At 40.8% G+C, this 23421-nt stretch overlaps 1 protein-coding gene across 2 annotated transcripts in view; it reads left to right on the forward strand.

Moving 5' to 3' along the window:
• The window catches only part of GALNT7 (polypeptide N-acetylgalactosaminyltransferase 7), a 71659-nt gene that overhangs the window by 19416 nt on the left and 28822 nt on the right, over positions 1-23421 (forward strand). For both annotated transcript variants that reach the window (XM_059470771.1, XM_059470769.1), the window contains exon 2: positions 11488-11942. In XM_059470771.1, the coding sequence (XP_059326754.1) occupies positions 11488-11942 (455 nt within the window). The remainder of the gene's footprint in view (positions 1-11487; positions 11943-23421) is intronic.

Consider the following 23421-nt stretch of genomic DNA (forward strand, 5'->3'; position numbering starts at 1 on the left):
AACTGGAAAGGTCACAAGCTTCATTTAATGTTGAAATGTAGTGATGAGAACAAATCTTGTATTGAAGCTCTTGAGTGATGCTGTGTTTCAAGCCTTTTCATCTTGGAGAGCCCAGCTTCCCAGGAAAAAAGGATGAAGGAGGTTTTTGGGACGGGAAGGAGATGTTTGTTATTGCTGAGCTATTAAGGGCTGTGAAATAAAGTTCTCAGCAATTGTAGCAAAGCGCTGAGTGTGAGAGTGGTACTGGCTGAGACGAGCTGCTGGGCAGGGCACACAGGGTGGTGCTGCTGAGGATCACAGAGCACAGGAGTGAAATGAGAAATCACCAGAGAAAACATCCAAGTGAGAGAGGTGTTGGTGTTCTGGATTGTGGCAATATTGCTGCAAATTATTCTGTTCTCATGTCCGCTTTCTCTTTCTTCCATTTGGTTGCAAAAACTGCAGGAGTTGTTTGCCAAGCACGTGACACTGTAAACATGTGGCATCAGTAGAATAATACTGTAGAAAAAGTTAGACTGCATGGATCAGCATATACATGGATCAGCTAAGACATCAATACAACACTATTTTCAAGTACTCAGGCTATTTTTCCTCTTAATTTTTATTAATCAATAAAGTTGCATATCTACATTACTAAAAAAAAAGTCCTCTTTTTCTAGCCTCTCATTGCAGTGCAAAGACAGTAAAAAAATTTCATTCTTAACCTCTTCATTTTTTAACAAAGAGGGTAAGACATACTCCAGGAGTCATGAAGACCTGAAATCTAGAGGCCCTTTTACATCTTACACTCAACTCGGCATAGAGATGATGCAATTGTCCATTGTGTTCTTAATACTCAGAATTTTTCCAGTTAAGCATTCATAAAATCCCTCTAAAAAAGAAAAGCTGTGGACAGTTGTCTAATTATGATATATTTCCCTTTTTTCTCTTGCATCATAGGCTGAAAAGGTGTTAGTTATTCAAAGTATTGTGAAGCAATTTGCTACAGCTTAAGTATGATTCTGACTGAACATTGTTTTCAAAATCTGATTCTATTGCTCCAAGCCACGTAGCCCTGGGCAAATGTGGTGCTCCTAATCACATTTGGAGGAGGGAGACAGGATAAAAACATCCTGCATTTTGTGCCATCATTTCTGCAGTCGAGTTTTCAAAGAGATTTCCTGATATTTGTCTTTTGCCTGGAAGAAAGAGTTGGAAAAATTTCTTACCTTCACCTTCTGCCCTTCTCAAATAGGGTAAGTAATGGCATCGTCCTCATCACAGCATTGTAAACAAAACTGGAAATTTGAGAGAAATGAAAAGGAGACCAGAACGTGGCGTTTGAACTAAGTACATAGCAGTAAATGTTTACAAAAATGAGCAATGATGATATTGATTAGATTGACCAGAATTCTGAGTATTTGGAGATTTCCCATTGCCTTCATCTGTTTAAACAGTGTTCTGGAGTTGGCTGTGTCCCTAGAAGCCAGTTTCATGCGCTTGTTTTTCAGAAATGCCTTGTTCTTGTGCTGCTTTAGCCCTCCTGTGATACCTACAGCTGCTGGCACATCAGCTTCTGGAGCAAGTCACCTTGCTGATCCTCTTGTGCAGCAAGGCACCCTCCAGGTTGAGGAGTTGAAAAAGAATTATTTTCATTATATTTTTAAGTGAAAAAAGGTTTAACTTTCTAGGCAATAGGTGTTGGCCTTTCTGTGTGTGGATGCAACTTGACATCTACTGAGACTTGATGTGGAGAGTGGCATCAGGAAAAGAAGGAAAACTGGAATTGATTGGGTCCTCAGTGTCTCTGCTCTCAAGACTAGACAAGGAACTGGACTTTATTTTGTAAAGATGGGTCAGAGTCTGCTGGGCTTTGCTTACCTGGAACAGATTTTCTCCCTGGTGCTGCAGTAGAAGAGCTGTACCCCAGGGCTTGGTGCTCTCCTTCTCTTCAGCCTCTTCGTGGGGCTTGGCTGTTGTCACAACAGCGTTCTGAGCAACTAAAATACAGTAAAATGTCAAATGGCTGGATTTAGCATGAAATTAGTCAACTGGCATACAAATTAGTTTGGTTGGGTTTTTTTAATTGTGTGGTGTCTCATCGATGGTGTAGTAACCCATATGGTGTATTTGAGGGTAAATATAACTAACAGGTGCTTTTCTCTTGCTTGGAGCTCTGAGTCACTGCAGTCTGTTTAAGAATGAATTAATGTGGGTGATACTCTACAGAAGTTCGTAGTTGAACTACCATGCTAAATACATCCTAATGACAATGTAGGCTGCAGCATGCAGAAATGTATTTATCTGTTGGGCAGAGAAGGAGGGAAGGCTATGGGTGGTTGAAAAGCTGTTGGTGGCAGACTGTTCTGCAGTCACTGGGTCAGCTGGTGGTTTATTAGATCACTCTTAAGTACTTAACCTAAGCTGACTTAGCTTGTGTGATGTACAGTATTGCCTTTCCTCAGTTTGTGTCAAGAAGAGAGCCAGGATCAGTGCGGGCAGGTCTCTTGTGGTCTCTGGTTCCTTGGGGACCAGACAAATTGAACTAGGATGAAACAAAGAAGCCATTTAATTAGCAAGGAGCAAAACCACACCTGAAAAGATGCAGTGTGTGGGAAGATACTTGCTTTTGTGCTTCTTTGTGTTCTGTCCTATGTGATCAAGGCCAGGTTGGATGGGGCTTTGAGCAATCTGGTCTAGTAGGAGATGACTATGGCAGGGGGGTGGAACTGAGAGATCTTTAAGGTTCCTTCCAACCCGAGCCATTCTGTGTTTCTGTGATTGCTTCAGCTTTCTTCTACTGAAAATGGCGATTGGTCTAGTTGTAATAAACTTGTAATAAATTCTTGCTCTTCTGAGTTTAAAGTTTTTCTGTCATCTTTAGTGTGTTGTCTGTAAGGAGAGGATTTAAGAGGCTTTGGATCATACTTCTGTCTTATCAAGGGTCCTCTAACAGCTTTTCTGTTATTCTGCAGCAAGCAGCTGCAGAGATATGGTTTTGTGTTCTTTTTATTGCACAGGTTACTAGTGCCAACATGTTTTCATTTCTAGAGTGTGGGAGAGACTGAAATACATCCCCTTAGGTAATGCAGCAGCTTCATTTGCAATTTAGTTTAAGAATATTTCTTTTACTTGGAAGTGATTGTAATCTTAATGATAAGAGACTGTTTTGCTTGCTTCAAAACTAGCCTTAAGTTACAAAATCAAGGTCAGATTTCTTTGATATCAGTTTATTCAGGTATTTATCTGAGACTTTCTATTTTAGATTTCATTAATTACTATCCAGATTACATGGTACTCTCCATAGCCACTCTCCATAGAGTAGGAAAAAAGTCTTTCCTGTGAAAGCAGTGAGATGCTGGAACAGGTTGTCCAGGGAAGTTGTGGACACCGCATCCCTGGAGGTATTCAAGGCCAAGCTGGATGTAGTTCCAGGCAACCTGGAAAGTGCCCCTGCCCATGACAGGGGGGCTGGAACTAGGTGGTCTTCAAGGTCCTCTTTCAACCCAAACCATTCTATAAGTCTGTGATTGCTCTGCAAAGTTCTTGGGCATAAGTGGGGGCTTTGAGTGAAATGGATCTTTGTCAGGGCTTCTTTAGCACACTGTGACTGTTGAATTACAGATGGGCCCAGGAATGGCAGGATGGGATGTGTAAAAGCCGAGGAAGAGTTGTATCTCAAGCAATCAGGAAGGAGATTGGTAGGTTTAAGAGCTGGTTCAATATTCCCCAAGCACTGAGTGCTAGTGAAGATGAGGACATTTGGACTGCTATTTTTTACAGTAATTTGTTCTGAGGCACTCGGTGTCTTTATTTTTACTTGCTTTCAGTCAGGCAGAGTGTAATTGTGAAACTGCTTGTCACACAGGAATTGGAGGAGTACTGCACCTCTCCTCAGGAGCCATCATGTAACATAGGTAAGGTACAGGCCATGTTCTGTCATTTCTTGTGCTCTGAAATCTCCTGAAGGTGAGAGTGTGAAGTTTGCAAGTTTTGGGTGACCAATGGCAGCATTTTTATGAGACTGAATGTAGCACAAGCACTCTGGCCGGCTCTCTGGGTAGCCTCTGCTTTCAATGGAGGTGTCTGAACTTCCCAATGGGGATTGCTGAGTCTGGACCAGAAGCACGTGAATGTCACAATTGCATTTGTAGAAGATCCAGACTCCAAGAGAGACATATCCAGCAGTAAATTCTGGGAGAGCAGCGTCACTGGAAGATGGAGTGAGGAGCAGGGACAGGGGGTAAAGCAGTGCAAGTTGAAAGAGCAGTTGTGGCAGGATTGCATTACTTTGCATGAGTTTTTAATGACACATACACAGCAAGGCCAAAGAGGATGACAGAAGTATCATTAGCTCCCCTTGCAAGTGAGAGATAATGTCACAACAGAACAATTTCATTTAAATGGGAAGCTTAGATGGGTATCATAGTGACATCCAAATGTGGGCATGTCTTTAAACAAGATATTCTGCAAGTAAACAGGTGGAACTCAGGATTGATTATGTTCCTTCTGTTAGGTAAACAACCAGGGAATTGGGTTATTTCGACTGAAAAAGGTATTGTTCCTTCTTCCATAGGATTTGTTATCTGAGGGCTTCCATAGCTTAGTAGCAGTTGCTGTGCCTCGTGGATGACCTTGTGAAGTGCTGGCTGCAGAGCGTGGCAGTATGCAGCACTAGCCTCAAGTCACTGTCCTAGATAAATGCTTGTGCTGTGACAAAGTAGATGACATCCAAGAGGACAGGAAGAGCTAGTGGGTCTTTTTGCCCAGGGAACTCTTGGAGCAATCATTTGAAAAATGAAATAAAGTTGATGAACTAAGCCTTATCTTCCTCAGTGTCTTTCTTGACCTCACAGGTTCAAAGACCAGCAGAGATGGCCTTAGATGTTAGTGAATATTGTTAATTTTTAGACTCATTACTAGATAACAAGAGGTTGTTTTTATCTATTAATAGGAATCCGTGATACAGAGGCTCATGTAGATTAATGCAGTTGGAACTTGAATGCTAAATTCTGTCAAACTCCTTCATTACAGCAGAACATTGAGCTGTTACCAAATTCACATCTCTACAAAGAGTTCCTCTCCTTTACTATGTGCCCTTCTTATTTTTGGACACTCCACTTTTCCACAAGCAACGCTCTCCTATCTCAGAAATGTCAGCTATAAAATAGAATAAACTTGTTTATCTTACTCCCCACTAAATTGTTTTGCCTTGGCTAGCCCAGGTCATTTGGGGGCTCAGAAGTGCTGTTACTTTACTATTCTCTCAGTGGGCTGAGTCAATATTAATGGCTGTGGTCTGCTGATATCCACTGAAAACTCAGTAACTTCTGTACTGCAGAGGTTACACGTGCTACTGATTGCCTTCTTGTGCCTTATCACACAGGACATAAGGAGTGAGTGGGAAAGGGATTTCTCTCAGTGCTGACGACTAGCAGCTCTATTACAGGTATCTATTCCTGGCAAAACTGTTTCCTCTCCAAGAGCTACTTGGGATCTAAAACAAAATAACAAGTTGGATAAAGGATAGTGCTGGGCAATGAGCAGTGTATCACGCGTCAATCAGCTCGATAGATGCTGTGAAATCTAGGAAACGGGTGAAGGAGGAAGTTGCTCTGCTTTTCTTTTAATTAAATTTCAAAAAAAAGAAGAAATAAAATCCCACCCACAATCTCTTATTTGCCATTCCTCAGATATAAGTGGGAGTACAAAACACATCAGTATGAAAGTACTGCTCAATACTCATTTCTCCAGAGCTGCTTGTGGCTCTTGCACCTCATTCACACTTTAGTGTTATGTATTTTTTAGTGAGTAGAACATTTATGTATTTTTAATATCTTTATATTTATATTTTTAATATATAAATATATTTTATATATTTATATATATGTAAATATGCATATAGTGTAATGCTTGCTTGTTTATATAATCAAATTTCTTTTTATTTCATTGGACTTGTGATTCATATGTGGCTTCTGACCAAGTTCATGCTGAAGACTCCAAAAAATAACAGATGTGGTTGTTTTCTTGTAGGATTAGATTACTTGCTCTTCAGAGATGCCATCACTGCAGTGTGTTTGTGGTTCAAAGCTGTATAGTCCTGGTAGTTCTGTGTACCAAAATTTATTCCAGGATGGTAGATTTGAATTGATCTTGTTTAAGTTTGTTCTGTTTCCCCCAGGATATTTAAGGGAGCAGAAATCTACTATGGAGAGGTAGCACTTACTGTGTAATGGACTTTTGTATTGTCAGTATATGTCCAAATGGAGGGTGACTGTGAAAGTAAAAATATAACTTACAGAATTCTATTTTCCTGAAACTGCTGGTGACAAACACCATCAACAGCATGGTTTCTCACTTGGGTTGCACAAAGCATGCAAAGGAGGGATTTAGCAATCTGTTAATTTTACAAGCATGCATTTTTAAACTTCAAAAGTTTTCTCTAACTTGGTGTCAAATGGTACTTGTCTCTGTGTTTCTGGAGTTCTCATAAATGATCTATTCTAATTTTCCACAAGTTTTAAAAGTCGTTGTAGGAGCTACTGAGCATGTAAGCAGCATTCCATCACTCTGCAATGTACTGAGAGGAGTCATAGCAGGATGGAGGCTGCTTTGCCCAGGCACTGTGACAGCAAATGGCCCTTTCAAGCCAGATGGCTTGAATGTCATTGCTCATATCTGACGTAGGAACTCTCACAGTCCAACTTCAGCCTCAATTTGAGTCAGCAGGGTCATCTTGCGACAAAATTGTTTGATGGAAGATTTAACAAAATATGATTTAGAAGCAATGCTGCATGTGGAGCTTGAAACAGACTATTTTGTGCAAAAAGTTGTAGTGATTTTAAAGGCTTTGCTTTTTTTTTTTTTTTTTAAGTGACAGCAGAAGTTCTGTCTTTATCCTTGTTTGAGAAGCTGGGTGTTTTTCCATTTGTGTGTGTTTTTGGTCTGCAGGACCAGCTGTAGTAGGTGTGATTTCTGCTTGCTCGAATGGAGGCTACCATGGCAGGGGTGGGAGGTGTGAAGTCTCATGGGATGGAACCCTTTGAGAGTCAGACAACTGTGTTGAGGGAATCGTTGCTTATTTTATTTATTCTGAAATTCTCAACAGAAAATTCTCAAGCAAATCCACTTTTTTAAAATTTTTTTTTTCAAACATTATTTAATAGAGAATTTTAGGGAGTTGCCAGTCTTGAACTAGTTACTGAAGAAAAGCAGATTATACAACTTTCACATTGGCAGTTTTATTGCCAGCTACAGCTCCAGCCCCCCACCAGATGACTGATTCTGCAGCCTTATTAAGACCTCTCACAGTCTTTCCTTTTACTTTGTATAATTTATAGGTGTGTTTTCAAAGGGAACCAGTTATGTTTTCTATACCTTCAACTGCATTCTTGTTTTCTGCAATAAGGCACCTATTTTGTGAAGTAAAATGACAATGAATAGCCCCCTTTTTTTTATTTGCAAGTAAGATAGTGACTTTATTTATATCACGTCACTGTTTCGGAAACACCCATTGCAGTTACTCACAAATATTTCCCTAAGAAGTGAAAAAAACATTCAAAAAATAAAGAAGCATGCACCAAACTGGATCTAGGAGGCTGGCAGGGAATCCTAGGTCCAACCCTATGGGAAAAGATAATGATCTGTGGAAAAAGCTTTTTCCTGTATTATGTGTCCTTTTTATAAAGATGTAATGAGGTTTTGTTGGTTTTGTTATTTGTCGTCAGATGTGAGAGAATTCGTAGGTTTGCTTCTGTCCCCTCATTTTTGGACAATCTAGAAGTGCTGTATTCAGGTGCATGTTGTGCTCACTTCTTCTGAGCCCTCCATTCACTTTTTCACTTTGCTGCTACTATGTCCTTCAAAGCTTTTAAAATAATTTCCAGACCTTTTATTTTTGCCACTTTGGGAAGGTTGTTGTGCTTTATCTTTTTTTTCCTACACATGCCTTCTAGTTTAGCTGTTATTGTATGACTGCTTTTGCCTGAGCCAAACTTGTAATCAAGGACAAACACTGATTAAATTTTTTTTTTAATATACTTTTTTTTTTTTTAAAAGAGGGTGTGGGTCATAATTCATAAAAGAGAGGGGAAGGCCTAGAAGCTCCTAACTAAGGCATTGTGGTTTATATGGTGACTGAAGTAGTTCTCTGATTGTGGTTTGACTTTGCTTTTTTTCCAGACAGTATTTGGAAAATCCTTGTCTCGCTTATCTGTGGAGAAATGACCATGCACCTAAGCACTGCTAGTTCCTCTTCTATTTTTTTTAATGTCCATAAAATCCTGAGATTAAGTTCATTTTTTTCATAGCATCCCCTGTAATTGCTGTGTTTTAGATTTGTGTGCAGGGTTAGGGAGGAAGGAGTGAGCAGCTGTGTCATGCTGAGCTGCTTGCAGGGGCTAACCCACAACAAATGCTTTCTATCTGATTTGTCCTCTGAGCATAGATATTGGAGGAATGGGGTCAATGAGTGTGCCTGTGTATTTAATTTCCTTGTTTTATGAAATATTTTTCCATGCCAGCAAATAAGGAATATGGAATATATTTAGTGCATAGAAGGAAACTACAGATAAATGCATTATAATGCAAATTGTGCATAGCAGTTACAATGAGGCTAAATGTAATCCTAATAAATGTTAGGATACTAATGTTATCCTAATAAAGGATAAGTCAGTTCTGACAGCAGCAAAACAAACAAATTTCTTTCAGAGGTGTTATGCTTCAGTCAAAGAATTGGCAAAGTAGAAGCTCATTACTGTTTTATAGCTAATGGAAGTGTAATGAAAGGTTATTTAATTCCACACAAACCAGGGGAATAAGAAATTCCTGTCTGATTGAGACTGATGATCCAGGGTGGTTGACTGAGTGTGGCAGTGTGTAAACCTGGCTACTTTCTATGCTGCCTTCCCTTTGGACTCTTCCAGCATCTACAGCTGTTTAATTCAGATTTTCAGAGGGTTTCTCACAACCCTTTTACAGTCCCCCTATGGACCTGTCATCCATCACAGTAAACAGTGAGTTTCCTTTGGGTTTAACCATGACTTTAATGATATTTTAAACTTCAGTTGTGTACCCCTCAGCCATTGCATCTCCAAGCTGCAGGGTCTTGGAAATGAAAAATGAGTGGCCTTTCTGGTCTTTCATCCCAAGATACCTTTCTACCTTCTGCTTCATTTTGGTTACCCTACTCTGTACTTTCTCTGACTCCTTTTGAGATGTGGAGACCAGAACTAAATATTACTGAATACATGAATGCATCAAATTTTATGTAGTCAAAATTATGCTGTCTTTAAGCATCCTTCCTGATGATGCTGCCTGTTTTGTTGGCTTTTATAGCTGCCTCCGCACTCAGAGCAGGAATTAGATGTGAGCTGAGAGCTCAGCAGTGTTCTGACAGTCTAGTGGCAAAGCCTTCCTTTTGATTTCTAGGGTAAGTGTGAGATGATGCTCTCTTCAAAAGTCCTCTCAGGGCTTTATTTAGATCCATGACAGCCTTTGACTTTCTTGCAAAATATGCCTTTTCACATGCCCTAAACTTCCCTTTTCCAATACTGACTTTTGATTTCCTGAAAAAATGATGATGGAAGAACAGAATATTCTAACACTTCTGCATGTTGTATGTCCTCCCTGTTTAAACTATAACAAACAGAGAACTCAGAATGTTTCTTGAATAAGCTCCTTATTTTGAATTGGAGCCAGTCTGACTCCCACTGTTACCATGTTAACCTAGAAATATTGTATACTGTGTTTTTCTTAATTTCTGCAGGTTTTTTAAGCGGATTGATGTAAGGAAAATAGTGTGATGTAGTAGGAAGTATTATGTGGTTTAATTGAAGATGGACATGAGTCAGGATTGTACCCTTGTTGCAGTAAAGGCAGAGTGCATAATGGGTGGGTGCCCTAGAAAGAGCTTAGCTGTTTGGAGCTCTGTGTGCTTTTTCCTCCCACACTACCCCAACACACGAGAGATGTTCACAGATGCGAGGACCTAGCAAAGACCTGCTAGGGAGGCTGGGTTCGGCTGGAAAAAAGTCGAATGGAGAATCTAATTGCATCTTTTCACCCTAAAAAAATGAAGTTGCAGAGCAAAGGAAATAAAATCTTCTGAGGCATGCAGACTGAGAGGACAAGATGCAATATGAGAAACTTTTACTGAAGTATGAGGGAAAAAACCTTCACTGGGTCAAGCAACTGGAACAGGTTGTCCTGAGAAACTGGACAAAGGGGTGTGACTGGACAAGCCTCTGAGAAACCCCACCTCACTGTGAACCTGCCTTCAGCAGGTTGGAATGGGTGACATCCTTCTGATCTCAAAATTTTGTTTGAATCTGAGACATTGCTAAAATGTGTGTTGTTTTCTGCAGATTTCTGAATAATCTAACATTTGTCCTGCTTACAAATAAACAATTTAAGCAGGATATCTGAACCTTCAGCAACATTTCCCTGTCATACTCTTGGACAGTAGTGTTGGAAAAAGTTGTGATTGTGAGTTTTGGAGTGCTTTCATGGGTGCTGCTGTTGTATTCTGGAGACTTCACACTCAGACACGTCAAAGCCTTTCCAAAATCACCCACCCTTGTTCTAACCCCACCAGCCCCACTGATCACTGAAAATGCTGAGCAGTTTTCAAAATGCCAGCCCTGCTTCTCAGTGAGAACTTCAAATTTCTTAGTGTGGAGAGAGGGAGGAGTGCGGTTAAATTGTTTCAAACAAGGATGCAGGAGATGCCAATGGCCATGGCAGTTCTCTTCAGCACCAGCACTGCCTCTCCAGGCAGGACTGCTTGTGTCCATGCAGCTGATCTCCTTTCTGCCTGCTGTCCCCAGTGCCACCAGTGTCACCTCCCAGCTGTAAAAAAGCTGTTGCAGCAGAGGGAGGAGCTTGGTGGGAGTGAGCTGGGGGGACAGGGGTGTGTGTGGAGGGCAGGAATGGTTTTTGGCTCGTGGCTGCCACAGATGAGTGTGCCACATTACTCATGGTTACAGCTCTCTTTCCCAGCTGAGGCTGGTTTCCAGCCAGCTGGTTTCTTCTGAGGTCTCTAGTAACCACGGGACCCTGCAGAGGTCTGAGCCAGGGCAGCCTCAGAAACACTCCTTGTCCAACAGTGGGGCCAAGGATGCCATGCTGTGGGCTGTGGCACTGCTTGCCTCCGTGTCACCTTCTCCTTCATAAAACACTCTGTCAGTGCCCCTTGCACATCAGTTTGAACTACAGTTCAAACTACATTCAGCTATACAGGTCCTGCATGGCTATTTGGTCTTTGGGAATTCTTTGGGCACTCAGTCATTTCTAGAACCAGCTCACCAAGGTAAGTGTGGACAACAGCTGGTGATGTTCTCCAGCAGTAGTAGCTTTAGTAAAATGTGTTCATTGAACCCCTCAACAGACTCCTCCATGCTTGCTCAACATATATTTAGTACCAACTCTTAGTGCATTAAGCTACTGGATACAAATAAATAAAGGATCATCAATTGATATGGTCTGCTGTTTCTCTGTGTGTGTATATAGGATGACAAAGAAGCCAACAGACCCCTGCCAAACAAAGGAGACCATGGACTCGGAAATGAGAAATTCAAACCTGTGGTACCTTGGCCTCATGTTGAAGGTGTGGAAGTGGACTTGGAATCCATTCGAAGGAAAAACAAGGCCAAAAATGAACTAAATCAGCATGGTGTTGATAACAAGCAGCAAAACATCCTCCAGAGGCAGTATCTCACATTCAAACCTCAGACATTTTCATACCCAGACCCTGTGTTACGACCTGGAGTCCTTGGTAATTTTGAACCCAAAGAGCCTGAGCCTCATGGAGTTGTTGGTGGCCCTGGAGAGGAGGCGAAGCCATATGTCTTAGGACCAGACTACAAAGAATCTGTTCAAGCCAGCATTAAGGAGTTTGGGTTTAATATGGTGGCAAGTGATATGATCTCACTAGACCGGAGCGTCAATGACCTGCGCCAAGAAGAGTAAGGAAACCTTTGGTTTTCTTTTGGTTCTGTGCTGTACTATACCACGTTTCCATATATTCTTCTTAATCCTATTGCAATGACTCCTTCCATGAATACTTATAGTATCTAGATAGGATTTATCTCTGGAGTCATCTGTTTTAGTGTCAAATTGCATAGATTTGTATGTTCCATGGCTAGCCATAGTCTTCATTGTCATGTCTTTTCTTAATCCATAACTTTATAAGATTTGCCTTCAGGAAGGATTATCTTTATTAGACATCCCTCTGCTAGTTAGTTTACTCAGTTTTGATTTGCCCTGATGCCTTTAAAATGGAGCATAAATAGAGAACAGAAATAAAGAAATACTGTTCTCTTTAAAACACGGCCTGTTTACCTGCAGTAACAGAAGTATGGATCTGCCCTAGTGATGATTGGAGTAATCTTCCAACAGTTTCTCACAGCATTTGCCCTAAAGAGGGAAGCAGTCTTAGAAAAAACATTTATTTACTTGCTGAAAGGGTGTATAATTTGTTGTGGGAAAATTTTGGAAAGTTGCTAACATTTGCTCAGGAGTTACTAACAGGTCTACACAGTCTATTCTGACTTTTGATATATGTTGAAGGCAATTTTGCTCTCAGGTTAATCTGCATGTGGTATAATTTTCCTTGTTAAATATCAGGGATGGGTTTCTGAGCAAAATGATTTAATGGCAGGGTATTTTTTAGTCTGTTTTTTGGCTGGGGCTTTGTGGGCAGTGTATGAAGTTAGATATGATGTTAAGTACTTTGGAGTCTTCACTTCCCCCTCATCCCCAGCAATGGAGCTATGCTGATCGCTGGACTGGGTGCCAGTCTCTGGGCTGTATGTTTCCAGGTGTGGTAAATAATCTGTTGGTGTTCATTGGCTGGTTACTGGGGTCTGCTCTGGGCTTTATGGAGGGTCTTGTTTTCTTTTTGCGAGGTAGGAGAGAACTGGCCAGCTGTTGGTCTGACTCATACCTATGCATGTGCAGCTGCTTGAATTTGCTATGTGGTGTGCACTCCCTGAAAGCAAATGAAGCATATGAGCACAGCATTTCACTTTGCTTTGTGCTGTGTTCCTCAGGTGACTGACTAAAGGTTTCCACTCCCTGGCAGTCAGAGGAGAGGACCATGCCTGTGTGCTGTTGGTAGCAAGGAAGTGCCAGCTGTCCTGGGGTGCACTTTGCTTTTCTTTGTTTGCTGCGCTCAGAAGTTGGTCCTTTGTACTAAAGAGATCTTTCTGAAAGGGAAGGAATGTTCTGGGTAGCCTGTGTAGGTCAGCATTTTCTTTTTGGGAGGTTATTCCTTAGACACTGCTGCTTGTGCTGAGGCATTTCTTCCCTCTGTAAGGACAGCAAATCTGAGGTGGCAACGTGACACATGCAGGTGGGACTGGGCTGGCTCTGCCCTGCTGAGTTCTGGCAGCAGAACTCAAGTATTCCTTCTCCTTCATTTTTAGGTGAAGAGCATCAGACAGCCTGTGGTATCTCTCAAATAGTTCCACACCTGTAGGTTCCTGAAAACGTGATCTCAGAATTTGTCTTCTGTTCTGAAGGACATTAATAAATAGATATTCCCAAAAATTATTAAATACTTTGAGGAAGAGGAGGGACAGCCATGAAGTGGTGAATTTTGGAAACTGTTTCCTTCAAGCACAGTTGCAGATAAGCCTTTGTTGAGGTCAAAGCCACCAGCTCAAATCAGTTAGGTTTTAGTATTTAATGATTTCGTGTTCTAAGCAAGCAAACAAAACAGCGTAAAAAACCAACGTGAACAGAAGGTATTTTTCAGACAACATTATATCCCTTACTTTATGTATTGAATGCTTGAGATGCTTGCAATTGCCTAAGTAGGTTGAAGGTTTATAGCTTCTGTGTGTCTCCTGGGAACAGAGGAGGGGGAAGCAGTGAGAGATTTGCTGATACTGCTCTATGCTTTCAGGCTCCCACATGCTCACTTTCCTGCTCTCCCCAATACCAGAGAGAAATGCAGCAAAAGGTAGCAGATTACCTATTGGATGCACCATTTCTTTTCCTTCCACTGATCTATTTAAAAAGACTTTTGTGGCTGGTAAAGCCACTCAACATTCACTTGAATCCTGCCAAAGAGCAATATAGTAATTTTTTGTTGTTGCTGTTAATTGTAAGTTGGCATTGCTAATTGAGGGAGATCTTTCTGGTAAAGACTGAATTATTGGTTCACAGGTAGGTAGAGCTCCCTTCAGCCCTCTCTTTCTTCGAGCATCAGAATTTTGAAGCGTTACCCAGTGCAGTCAGGTTTGTTCAGTGAAGTTTGCCAAATGCTTTCCCAGGCTGTGCTAGCAACAGTGAAATTGTGCTGCAAGAACTGTCTCTCTCAGCTTAAAAGCCACATAGCCTCAGGGCTTGTCCCTGCTGGAGGGAGAAGAGGAAAGAAATGCCAATAAAGGGAAATTCAATTCTGCTATGCTTGGATTTGACTTTGTAGTCTGACATGTTGCCAGGATGCTTTGCCAGCTGCCTTTATTGATTCAGGAGGAACTTTGCTGGTGATTCTGGGCAGTCTCAGCTGCTGTAAAAAGCCTTAATTCTTGCTGTATCCCCTGGGGAGGAATGACACTGGATGGTGTGTTCAAGTTTTTCATCAGGTACATCAGACTATTTCCATTTTTCCAGTACCACATACTCTTGGTTTATGGATTTTAACCAATATATTTCAGTGTTGATGCCCAGCACTTGTGTTGACATAGAGCGAGTCATAAGTTTGGTTAAAAAATCAAGAATATATGGGTGTATCTAAAAGTCACTGTACAAAATTTAGAAGATGGCTCATCTCACTGCAGTCTTTCAGCACTCTGAAAGAATGCCAGGGGGAACATAAACTGGATTAGTAGAGAAATACCTGTTTTCCACCTTATTTCTAGCAGCAAAGAAGTAGAGCAGGCTTAGCAGGCCCTGTCTAAACCTCTGTACAGTAGCTGGAAGAAACTTTTTTCTTTAAATTTGGTGATTTTTACCTTTTTTTGATCTATATTTATCATCCTGATAGGTGACAGACCCTTAAGAGCAATCATTTATACTGGATTTTACATATTATCCCTACTTCCTAGCAGACCTGCAATAAAATAATTGTTAGCTTTTGGGAAGAAGGATATTAATTTAATTGCTCCCTGCTTTTTGTATTCAGGAGCCTGCACAGAGGTAGAGCTGAAGTAAAAATAGAGTGATAAATTTTCTGGATTATTTTGGATCCAAGATAAATACACTGTGCCAGGAAATGAAAAGGGACCTAGGTTTGAGGGTGAATGCTCTTGGGTAACAAGGTGTGTCCTCTCAAAAAAAAAGTAAACCCAAGAGATAACTGTGGAGTATTGCTGCTAAGAATAACAAGAATTGAGTTGTTTAACCAGTACATGATCCATCTCCCCAGAGTATTTTAAAATAAAATTTAATTTTTAAAAATTCATCTATACTGGGTTTGAACAGTGATTGTTTCTCCTGACAACTTTAGCTCTGGCCAAAAACATATGCGGGTGAGAAAACACACAAGAATGGATAAGCGTCATTCCTGGCAACCAGTGCACTGGGGCACTGGAGCCAAAAATTGCAACAGGGTTGTCATGCTTCAGAGACCTCTTTCTGTGCACAGACTTGTCTTTTGAATGCATTTATAGTCTTGAAATTAATGACATCCTGAGTCAGTGACTGCAGAATGTGGTGCTTGTTTTAACCTCTTCTCCCAGATACAGATACTGCTATGTGCCTCTGTGATGTGGGAATATCAGAGATAGCTCCATGAAGTTCCTACAGGAATGTTTCATGTTCCATCCTTATTATTCCTGCTATTTCATTTCCCTTTTCATTAACTCTGAGCTAAAATTCTGACAGACCTCTCCACATTTGACTCCAAGATTTTTTTAACTTTTTTTTCCTCCAGTGGAAATGCAGAGTTTAAGATCTGTCACTGAGGCTATGCACTGAGTGGTCTAACACTCCATATACAATCATTTCCACTTGCACTGAGCTCTTCTGCTGGCTCATTTCCTAGATAGCATTCCTGAATTATTCTGCAGCTGTTTATAGTAATTTTAATTGCAACTCCAAGAACTTTCCTATTGTTCAGCAATGACCTGGAAGAAGAGGTGGACTGCTTAGGTCCCAGCACAGTTATGCTGCTAAAGTCACAAACTTGCTTACAATTTCAGCAATTACTACCTTAAGAGATCTGCCATAGTTTGAAGAACTGTACCTGTAAAGAAAACAAAGAACCTCACCAAATGTTTTGGAAATTCAGTTACTGTATTTATAGCCTCACTCATGTCCACAAAATTTTTGATTTCTTCAAAAGATGGTAATATTTTTCTTTTCTATTACCAAATGATGGTAATACTTTTCCACAAAAGCTGTGTCTATGGTTTACTAATTTTGTTATTTATTACTAGCTTCTATTCAGCACAGAAGTCAGACTTAGTGGTCTGCAATTCTTTAGAACCCCAGAGCCCTTCGATAAAAATTGGTGTTGTGTGTTCCTCTGTTTGTGTAAGACTGGAGTCAGCAGTTCAGTACAAGAGTTTGTTAATTCATGATGCATTGTTTAGGAAATACTGGGTTTATTTTTAAAAAAGGCAGTAAGGCAGCATGGCAGAAAATTCTAGTAGAAGCTATGGTGCAGATTATCTGAAGACAAGACTATTTAGTAAGAAGTGTCACTGTGTACTTGCCCTTTATTTTCTTCTATTCTAAGGGTATCTGGCGTTGGGCACTGCTGGGAGTTCAATGGAAAGACTTTATTTAGATTTCCTGCTTCTGAAGTGGTCTCTTTTCATTTTGGTCATGTATCAGCCCAACAGACTTTCTGGCAGGCATCCTACTTCTGCTGTTTGGAAAAAATTATTTCAATAGCAGCTTTCATACTTCAGTAAGCTATTTCTCCAACTTGGGTTTTGAGGGATTTGGTGGTTTTTTGGTTTTTTTTACTCTACCTCTTTATTTACATGCACTTAGCTTGAATTAATGCTCATTTCTCTTTCTCTTGTTTGGACACCATCCTGTTAATTTAAAGAATGTATGTCTTACTGCTAGCAGCCTCTGGTTTTTAATCATGCTGTCTTTCCCTTCTTCACAGCTCCCCTTTTCAAAAGGAGGTGTCTCCTGCCTGTGTCTTCTGTCCTGTCAGGTGCTCTGGTTCTTCCATACACATCATGAATCTTCCATTCATAGGTGCTGAGTTAGTCTTTCTTGGACATCCAATACTTCTGTGTGGTTCTGTTGATGGCTTCCCCTTGTCCTCATGCTGAACAAAATCCCTGGCACATCTAGACTCTAGTAAACTGGCTCTGATTTATTCTGGCAGAAAGCAGTCCTTCATGGATTAGAGAGAGTTAGCTAAAGTTAATCAGTTCCAAAAACTTCACCCAGTGCTAATGAATTCCAAGTCATCATTTCCTGGATCCTGCTTCTTGAAGGTGGGCAGGAATTTGTTTTGGTCAGTCCTCAGGAACCACTGTCAAGCACCAGGACCTTGTAAATATGGTAGAGCAAGATATTACAATGACATCGCAAACTTCTTCAGTGCCCTCTGGTGCCATCCATCCAGTCCCATGGACTTGGGCTGTCTGTATCCCATTGCTGTGGTATGTCCAGGGAAGTGGTCCCTGACTCACCTCTGTGGTGGATATTCTTTCTCTCCTGCAGGCTGCCCCTAGACTCAGGGACTTGGGAGGTGTGACAGCAAACCTTGCAAGTAAACAATCAAGGAAATCAGATGTTGAGTGTCTCGGTCTTTTATGTGTCCTTTGACACAAAATTTCATCCCTTTTATAGTTAAACTAATGTTTTCTGTAGTCTTTCTTTAGCCTACAAGCTCTTCTCATTGCCCTTTCCATCTTATGGATTTCAACTCTACAAAGCTTTGCCTTTAATGCTGTCTTCATGGGCTCAGGCATTATTTCTGTACTCCTTCTAGGTAGCCAGTCTATGCCTCTACCTTCCCTAGTTACCTTCTGGAGTTCTTGGTGCAGCTAGGAGGGTTTTCTGCCATGCCTGTTTGACCTATTGCATGTGGGAATGGGTGGCTCCTGTGTTTTGGGGAGGTTATCCTCAAAGATGCCACTCCTGGACCCTTTTTGACAAAGTTATCGCACCCAAAATCTTTAACTTCTTATGGCAGATATAAGGAGGTGTGTAAATGATGCATGGAAGAATCAAAAGGGGAGAGAAAGCTGCCTGATGGACAAAGCCACTGATGCCACAGATGCAGAGCTCTGAGAAGAGGCTGTTTAGTGTATGGCTCACAGGAGCTGCACCTGGTTACACAAGACCAAAGCAGTGCAAGATGTTCCAAGCAATCTGTATTCAGTATTTCTAAAAAATACTTATCTAGGATGCATTAGTTGCAGTATCCTCATTTTGTACTTCTAGCTCAAAAGCACTGAGAATCAATGTAGGTTTTCCTTTTTGAAGTCCACTTTCACAGTAGAACACTCCAGTCCACACCTGCCATTTCCATTCCTGTGTTTTGCTGGGTTGGAGACATGCTTATTGCACTTTTGAAGTCAAGAAGCATTTTCTTACACTATATTTTAAGTGATGCACTGTGAAACTCCCTATTTCTCTTATTACCAAACTTGCACTTCTGTAGAGCCCTTAAGCCAGGGATGTTTGTAGTGCTGATCAGATTTCATGCCAGGGTAATTAACTGTGCAGGCTGAAAGAAAGCATTAAAGCTCAACATGCTTTGCTCAGACTTGATATGCTGTTGTTATCCAGTCCTCGGAAGATTTGCTTACAAAGTATTCTTACTGACCCAGAAGGTTTTAGTCTTATGACTTTATTGAAGCTAGAATTTTTGACAGCTTCTTTTGACAGATGTTGAAGGAATTTTATCTGGAATAGTTTGACTGGGAGAGGAAACATCATTAATGTTTATGGCATGAGACAAATTAATCTCCTTCTAGATTTTTTTTTTTCAGTATGACAATAAATAGCTACTGTCTACTCATCAGAGTGAGCTAGAATTTCAGCTGCATCACCCACACACATCTGTCAGTATGATTGTGGCAGAATAAATATTTTTAAGTGTTTTTTCCTTCTGTGGATTATCCAGTTTGAGTTTTCCTTTATAAGGACATTGTAGATGTTACAGGGCATAACCCCTGGGCCATACAAATTTGTACTTGAATAATTGGATCTGTTGCCACCGGTCACCTTTGACTTCAAACAGAACAACTGGCAATGAGCTTTTGTTGAAAAATCTGAAAAGGTAACTCTTTGTTGCTTGAGTACAATGTTGTGTGCATACAGAAAGGTATTTTTGGACAACTGTTTTTGCAGCTTATTTTATAAAGCAAAAGGGAATGAGAATTGGCTTGTTTTTTTTAAATCGCACATGTAGTTTTAAAGGGTGTTTGTTTTATTTTTCAATTATTTTTAACATTAAAAAAAGAAATTCTTGCCAAAAACAGACTTATAACTTTAGTAAGAATACATACATGCAGAGCTGTGTGATAGCAAGGCAGAGCTGTTAGTAAAGATATTTTTACTATCATAGCTTGATAGTGCCAACTTGGACACTTTTTATGGTCCAAAATATTGAATTGTTAGTGCTTGACTGGAGTTAAAAAAAAAAATCTTTAGCTTTAACTGATTACTTGTAATGAAGTAAGGCAGATGAGTCTTAGCTCCTCATTGGAAATGGACAGTCTTATTACTCTGGGCAAATAACATGAATTTAATATGTTCTCTTACAGTAAGGAGTTACTAGTCCAGTCAATCTCGTTGTAGCTAAGAATGTTGAATACAAAGGCTCTGGAGTGGAGCCTGCTTTCTTCAGGAATGTGATTAGTTCCTTAATTATAGCACTTTGCAAATTACATATTTGATACTGTTACAAGAAAAAGGATTTCAGTAATTACTTTTGGTATCTCTATCATTGGAAATGAAACATTAGGGACTTGGTTTAATTTCACACGGCACCCTGGGAAAACTTTTATTCCAATGCCACATAATACACTTGAACTCTTCTGTAACAAAGAAAACTATTTCTATAATGTGCACATAAATTTTTGTGCACCTCAGTGATAGCTGGAGTCAAGAATCAGGTGAATTATAGTGGTCACACTAAATCAGGAAGGCTAGCTTTCTACTGCAGATTATCAACTGCCTTTCTGCTGGCAGGACTGCTGAAGGGAGAAAAAAAATGATGTTTAAATTGTAATTAGGCATGTATTGTGAGAACATCTCATGTGGTCAGGAAAGATTTAAATTCCAGGCATTCACCTTAAAGCAAAACCCGGCATTTTCTGGTAATATTTCAGGTCCCAGTAATGAAAACTACAGAGAAAATGGATCCTGTGTCTCTTTAGTGTTGGCTGCTAGCATTTGAAATGTTGAGTTTTGAGGGAGAAATAATTAACCCAGAGAGTACAAAGAGGTTGACAGAGGCACCAGGTGTGTTATCTGTAGCTGGATTTACTTACCTCTCTGTGTGTGCATCTGAAATGAGATGGCCAAGCTCTGAACATGACCTCTTACTCAACAAAAACATATATAAAGCACAGCACCTGGAGCATATTTAAATTCTGAGTTAAACCTTGACTTCAGTGGAAGGGCAGAGGAGAGTGGGAGCGATTTCCTGCAGCTGTTTGTGTAACCCTCCAGGTGCCAACCTGCAGCGTAGGAATTCTGGGGCACATGGAGGAATCATTTTGTCAAATGAATTGTAACCTGAATGTGAAACTGAAAAATGAAATGCACTTCTTAGGCTCTGTCTTGTTCCTGTTAAGCTGACTGTACTGTGCTAGAGCATTGAAATGAATATGTATGATACAAGTTATGATGCAGCCTGGATAAGCATGGGTAGGAACTTCAAGGTTCAATATCTGATGAGCAAGGCGTGGTGGGAATACAGTATTTCTGTGAGACTGAGCTCACAGCCTCAAGTTCTAATCTAGATGTTTATTACATTGGGTAAAGCCTGCAAAAGTTTGATAAATCCAAAATTAGGCACAGCCTCCCTGCAATACCCACAGTCTGTCACAGGGCTGCGGAACGCCTCAAAAGCTGTGAGGTCTTCTTCTCCTTGAACCAACGCAGGAAAGCAGAGGGCCTTTGCTCCATCTCCTCCTATGGGAGTTTCCCCTTCCCTAAGGAAAAGATTTTATTTTACCCACCTAGGTACCCCAGCTTTCCTGCCCTGTGTTGTTACTGCTTCAGTTTTTCAATGTTGGATAAGAGATAGTATGGGCAAGAATCTTGTGATTAGAAAAATTGCAAATGTTATTCCTTTCAATCTCTTGTTACCCCTACTGTTGGGTTTCTGTGCAAACCTTGTCCTGGATTTGGATCATGATGCTTTCAGAGGAACAGTAGGTACAGCTTTTGCTTCCAAGGGCACTAATAATAAAATGTAGTTACATAGCCTCACAAGTTACTTCAGGAATGGAAATGAGCAAAGCTTGTAGCTATTCTAAAATAGCAAATGCTGTTTCAGCATAGGTTTAAGCTGTTTGTTAGTGTGTAATAGAGGTTTTGCTGCGGTCTGCTGAAGGGAAAAAAATTATTCAGCTGATCAATTTGTCTTTCTTGAATTGTCTGTTTACTTCTCTTCCAGAAACCCTGTTTTGTAAGTCCACTGCTATAATCTCATTTTGATGTTGCTGATGCACAAAAATGCCCCACAAGGCTTCATAGGTAGCAAATCCAGTATTAGCATTAGATTTACTTTGTGGTATCCTAACAGAGAAATTCTGTGATCTGTTTCTGTCTATCCTGTCTACTCTAGACTTAGGCGATGATCCCTCTGACTTGCATGTGTTAAGCAGCCAGGCTCAGCTATGACCTTGGGGATGTCAACCATACAGATGAGCAAACATTTGAAGGTGTTTTGTGAAAAAAATTTCCCATCCATCTTCCTAGGGGTTAGATTCAGTTCACTGCAGTAGTCATAATAAATTGGGGATTTAAAATAGCAAGGAGCACTGAATCCAGTAGTAAAAGTATATAAACATCAAGCTGTCAGCTGGATGCCTGTCCCCTTGTAAGATAAGAACAGGACTTAGTAGAAAAGGAAACTGAAAATGAAAGCAGATCTCCTAACTTAATTTTGGGATTTGCTTGTGCTGGACTCTCTCGAAGAGTTGAGAAAAATGCATGTTCTATAAAGCAATTATAATAGATGATAATACAACTATGAATTTCATACCACTTTAAACATGAAATAAAATTCAAAATGCAATTTAAAGTTGTCAACATTTCTATATTAATGGAGAAGAGAAATTCCATTTTTTAATGTTGGTTATGATTTCAGGATAATAAAAAATAAAATAATACATTGAGACCTTCAGCTTTGTACTGATTCAGCAACAGCTGATTAGCTTCTCAGGAGCTCCTTTGGCTACTGCAGTGATTACAGGAATGTGATGGCAGCTGCCTGCCCTCTTGGAGGAATCTGTGCTGGTACATTTTGCTCTTACCACACAAGTACAGCGCTTTAAAATCCAGAGGATACTGGTGAGTCCTTGGTACGGGCAGGTGCAAGTTAGAGAGCTGGCAGGAGGAAAATAGTATCAGGATGGAGAGTCATGATACAAAGTCATGATACTCTTACTTCTTCTGAAGCTTAGGCGCTGATATGCTGGCACAGTCAGGGGGTCAGCATGGCAGGAGAAACACTTCTGTTGGCTCAAGATCTTCAATTGCCCTTAAGTGTCTATCTGATGGGGCTCACCCTTAAATGGCTGTGGAGGTGCTCTCCTTTTTCAGCTTTTTTGAATTTTTTGCATTTTTGTTGGTGGTTTGATTACTCTTCCAAGAAAAGCAGACTCCACTTCTGGCTTTTTTTTTTGAGCCTGAGGAAATTTGAGTCTATATCTGCATGTTCAGTGGTAGCTAACAGGGAGCCTGTATGGCCATGCCAGCCTTGGGCCATGTACCCACAATCACAACTGTGGGGCCCCAGGACATCCTAAGAGCAGCCAGTGAATGGAGTACAAAGCTGTAGGAGCAGAATTTCCTCAGGCCAAGGAGCACTCCAGCCCAGATGCTCAGCTCTTGTGCAGAGTGTCTCCTGTGAAAGCACTGCTCTCTGCCTGGCTGGTGCAGTTTGTGACTGAGGGATGAGGGGCCTTGGTGTGGCACAGGCTCCAGCAGAGCTGTTCCCTCCAGGGGTGGAGAGGGAGTAGAACTAATTCACATCCTAAGTATGCAGGCTAATAGACAGAAAAAACATTACTCACCGTGTCTCAATTAGATCACAGCTGTGCCTTCTGAGGGGTTTCATCTTGCTTCACTGGTGAGTCAGTCCTGTTTTTCCCCAGCACTGCCAGCGCTGATTGCGGAATGGAAATTTTTTATTCGTGGACTGATCTGAAGGTGTTGTTTCCTTTCTCCCATGAGTTCCCCAAGGAAAGAGCACACAAACAGAGCAGCTCTTCCCTGCAGCGCTGCCCAGGGAAGCCCTTTGTACATCTGTGCTTGCTTGTTCCTCTTTCCCCGTGCAAT

The sequence above is a fragment of the Ammospiza nelsoni genome, chromosome 4 (genome assembly GCF_027579445.1).
Source record: "Ammospiza nelsoni isolate bAmmNel1 chromosome 4, bAmmNel1.pri, whole genome shotgun sequence".
In the NCBI taxonomy this organism is placed as follows: domain Eukaryota; kingdom Metazoa; phylum Chordata; class Aves; order Passeriformes; family Passerellidae; genus Ammospiza; species Ammospiza nelsoni.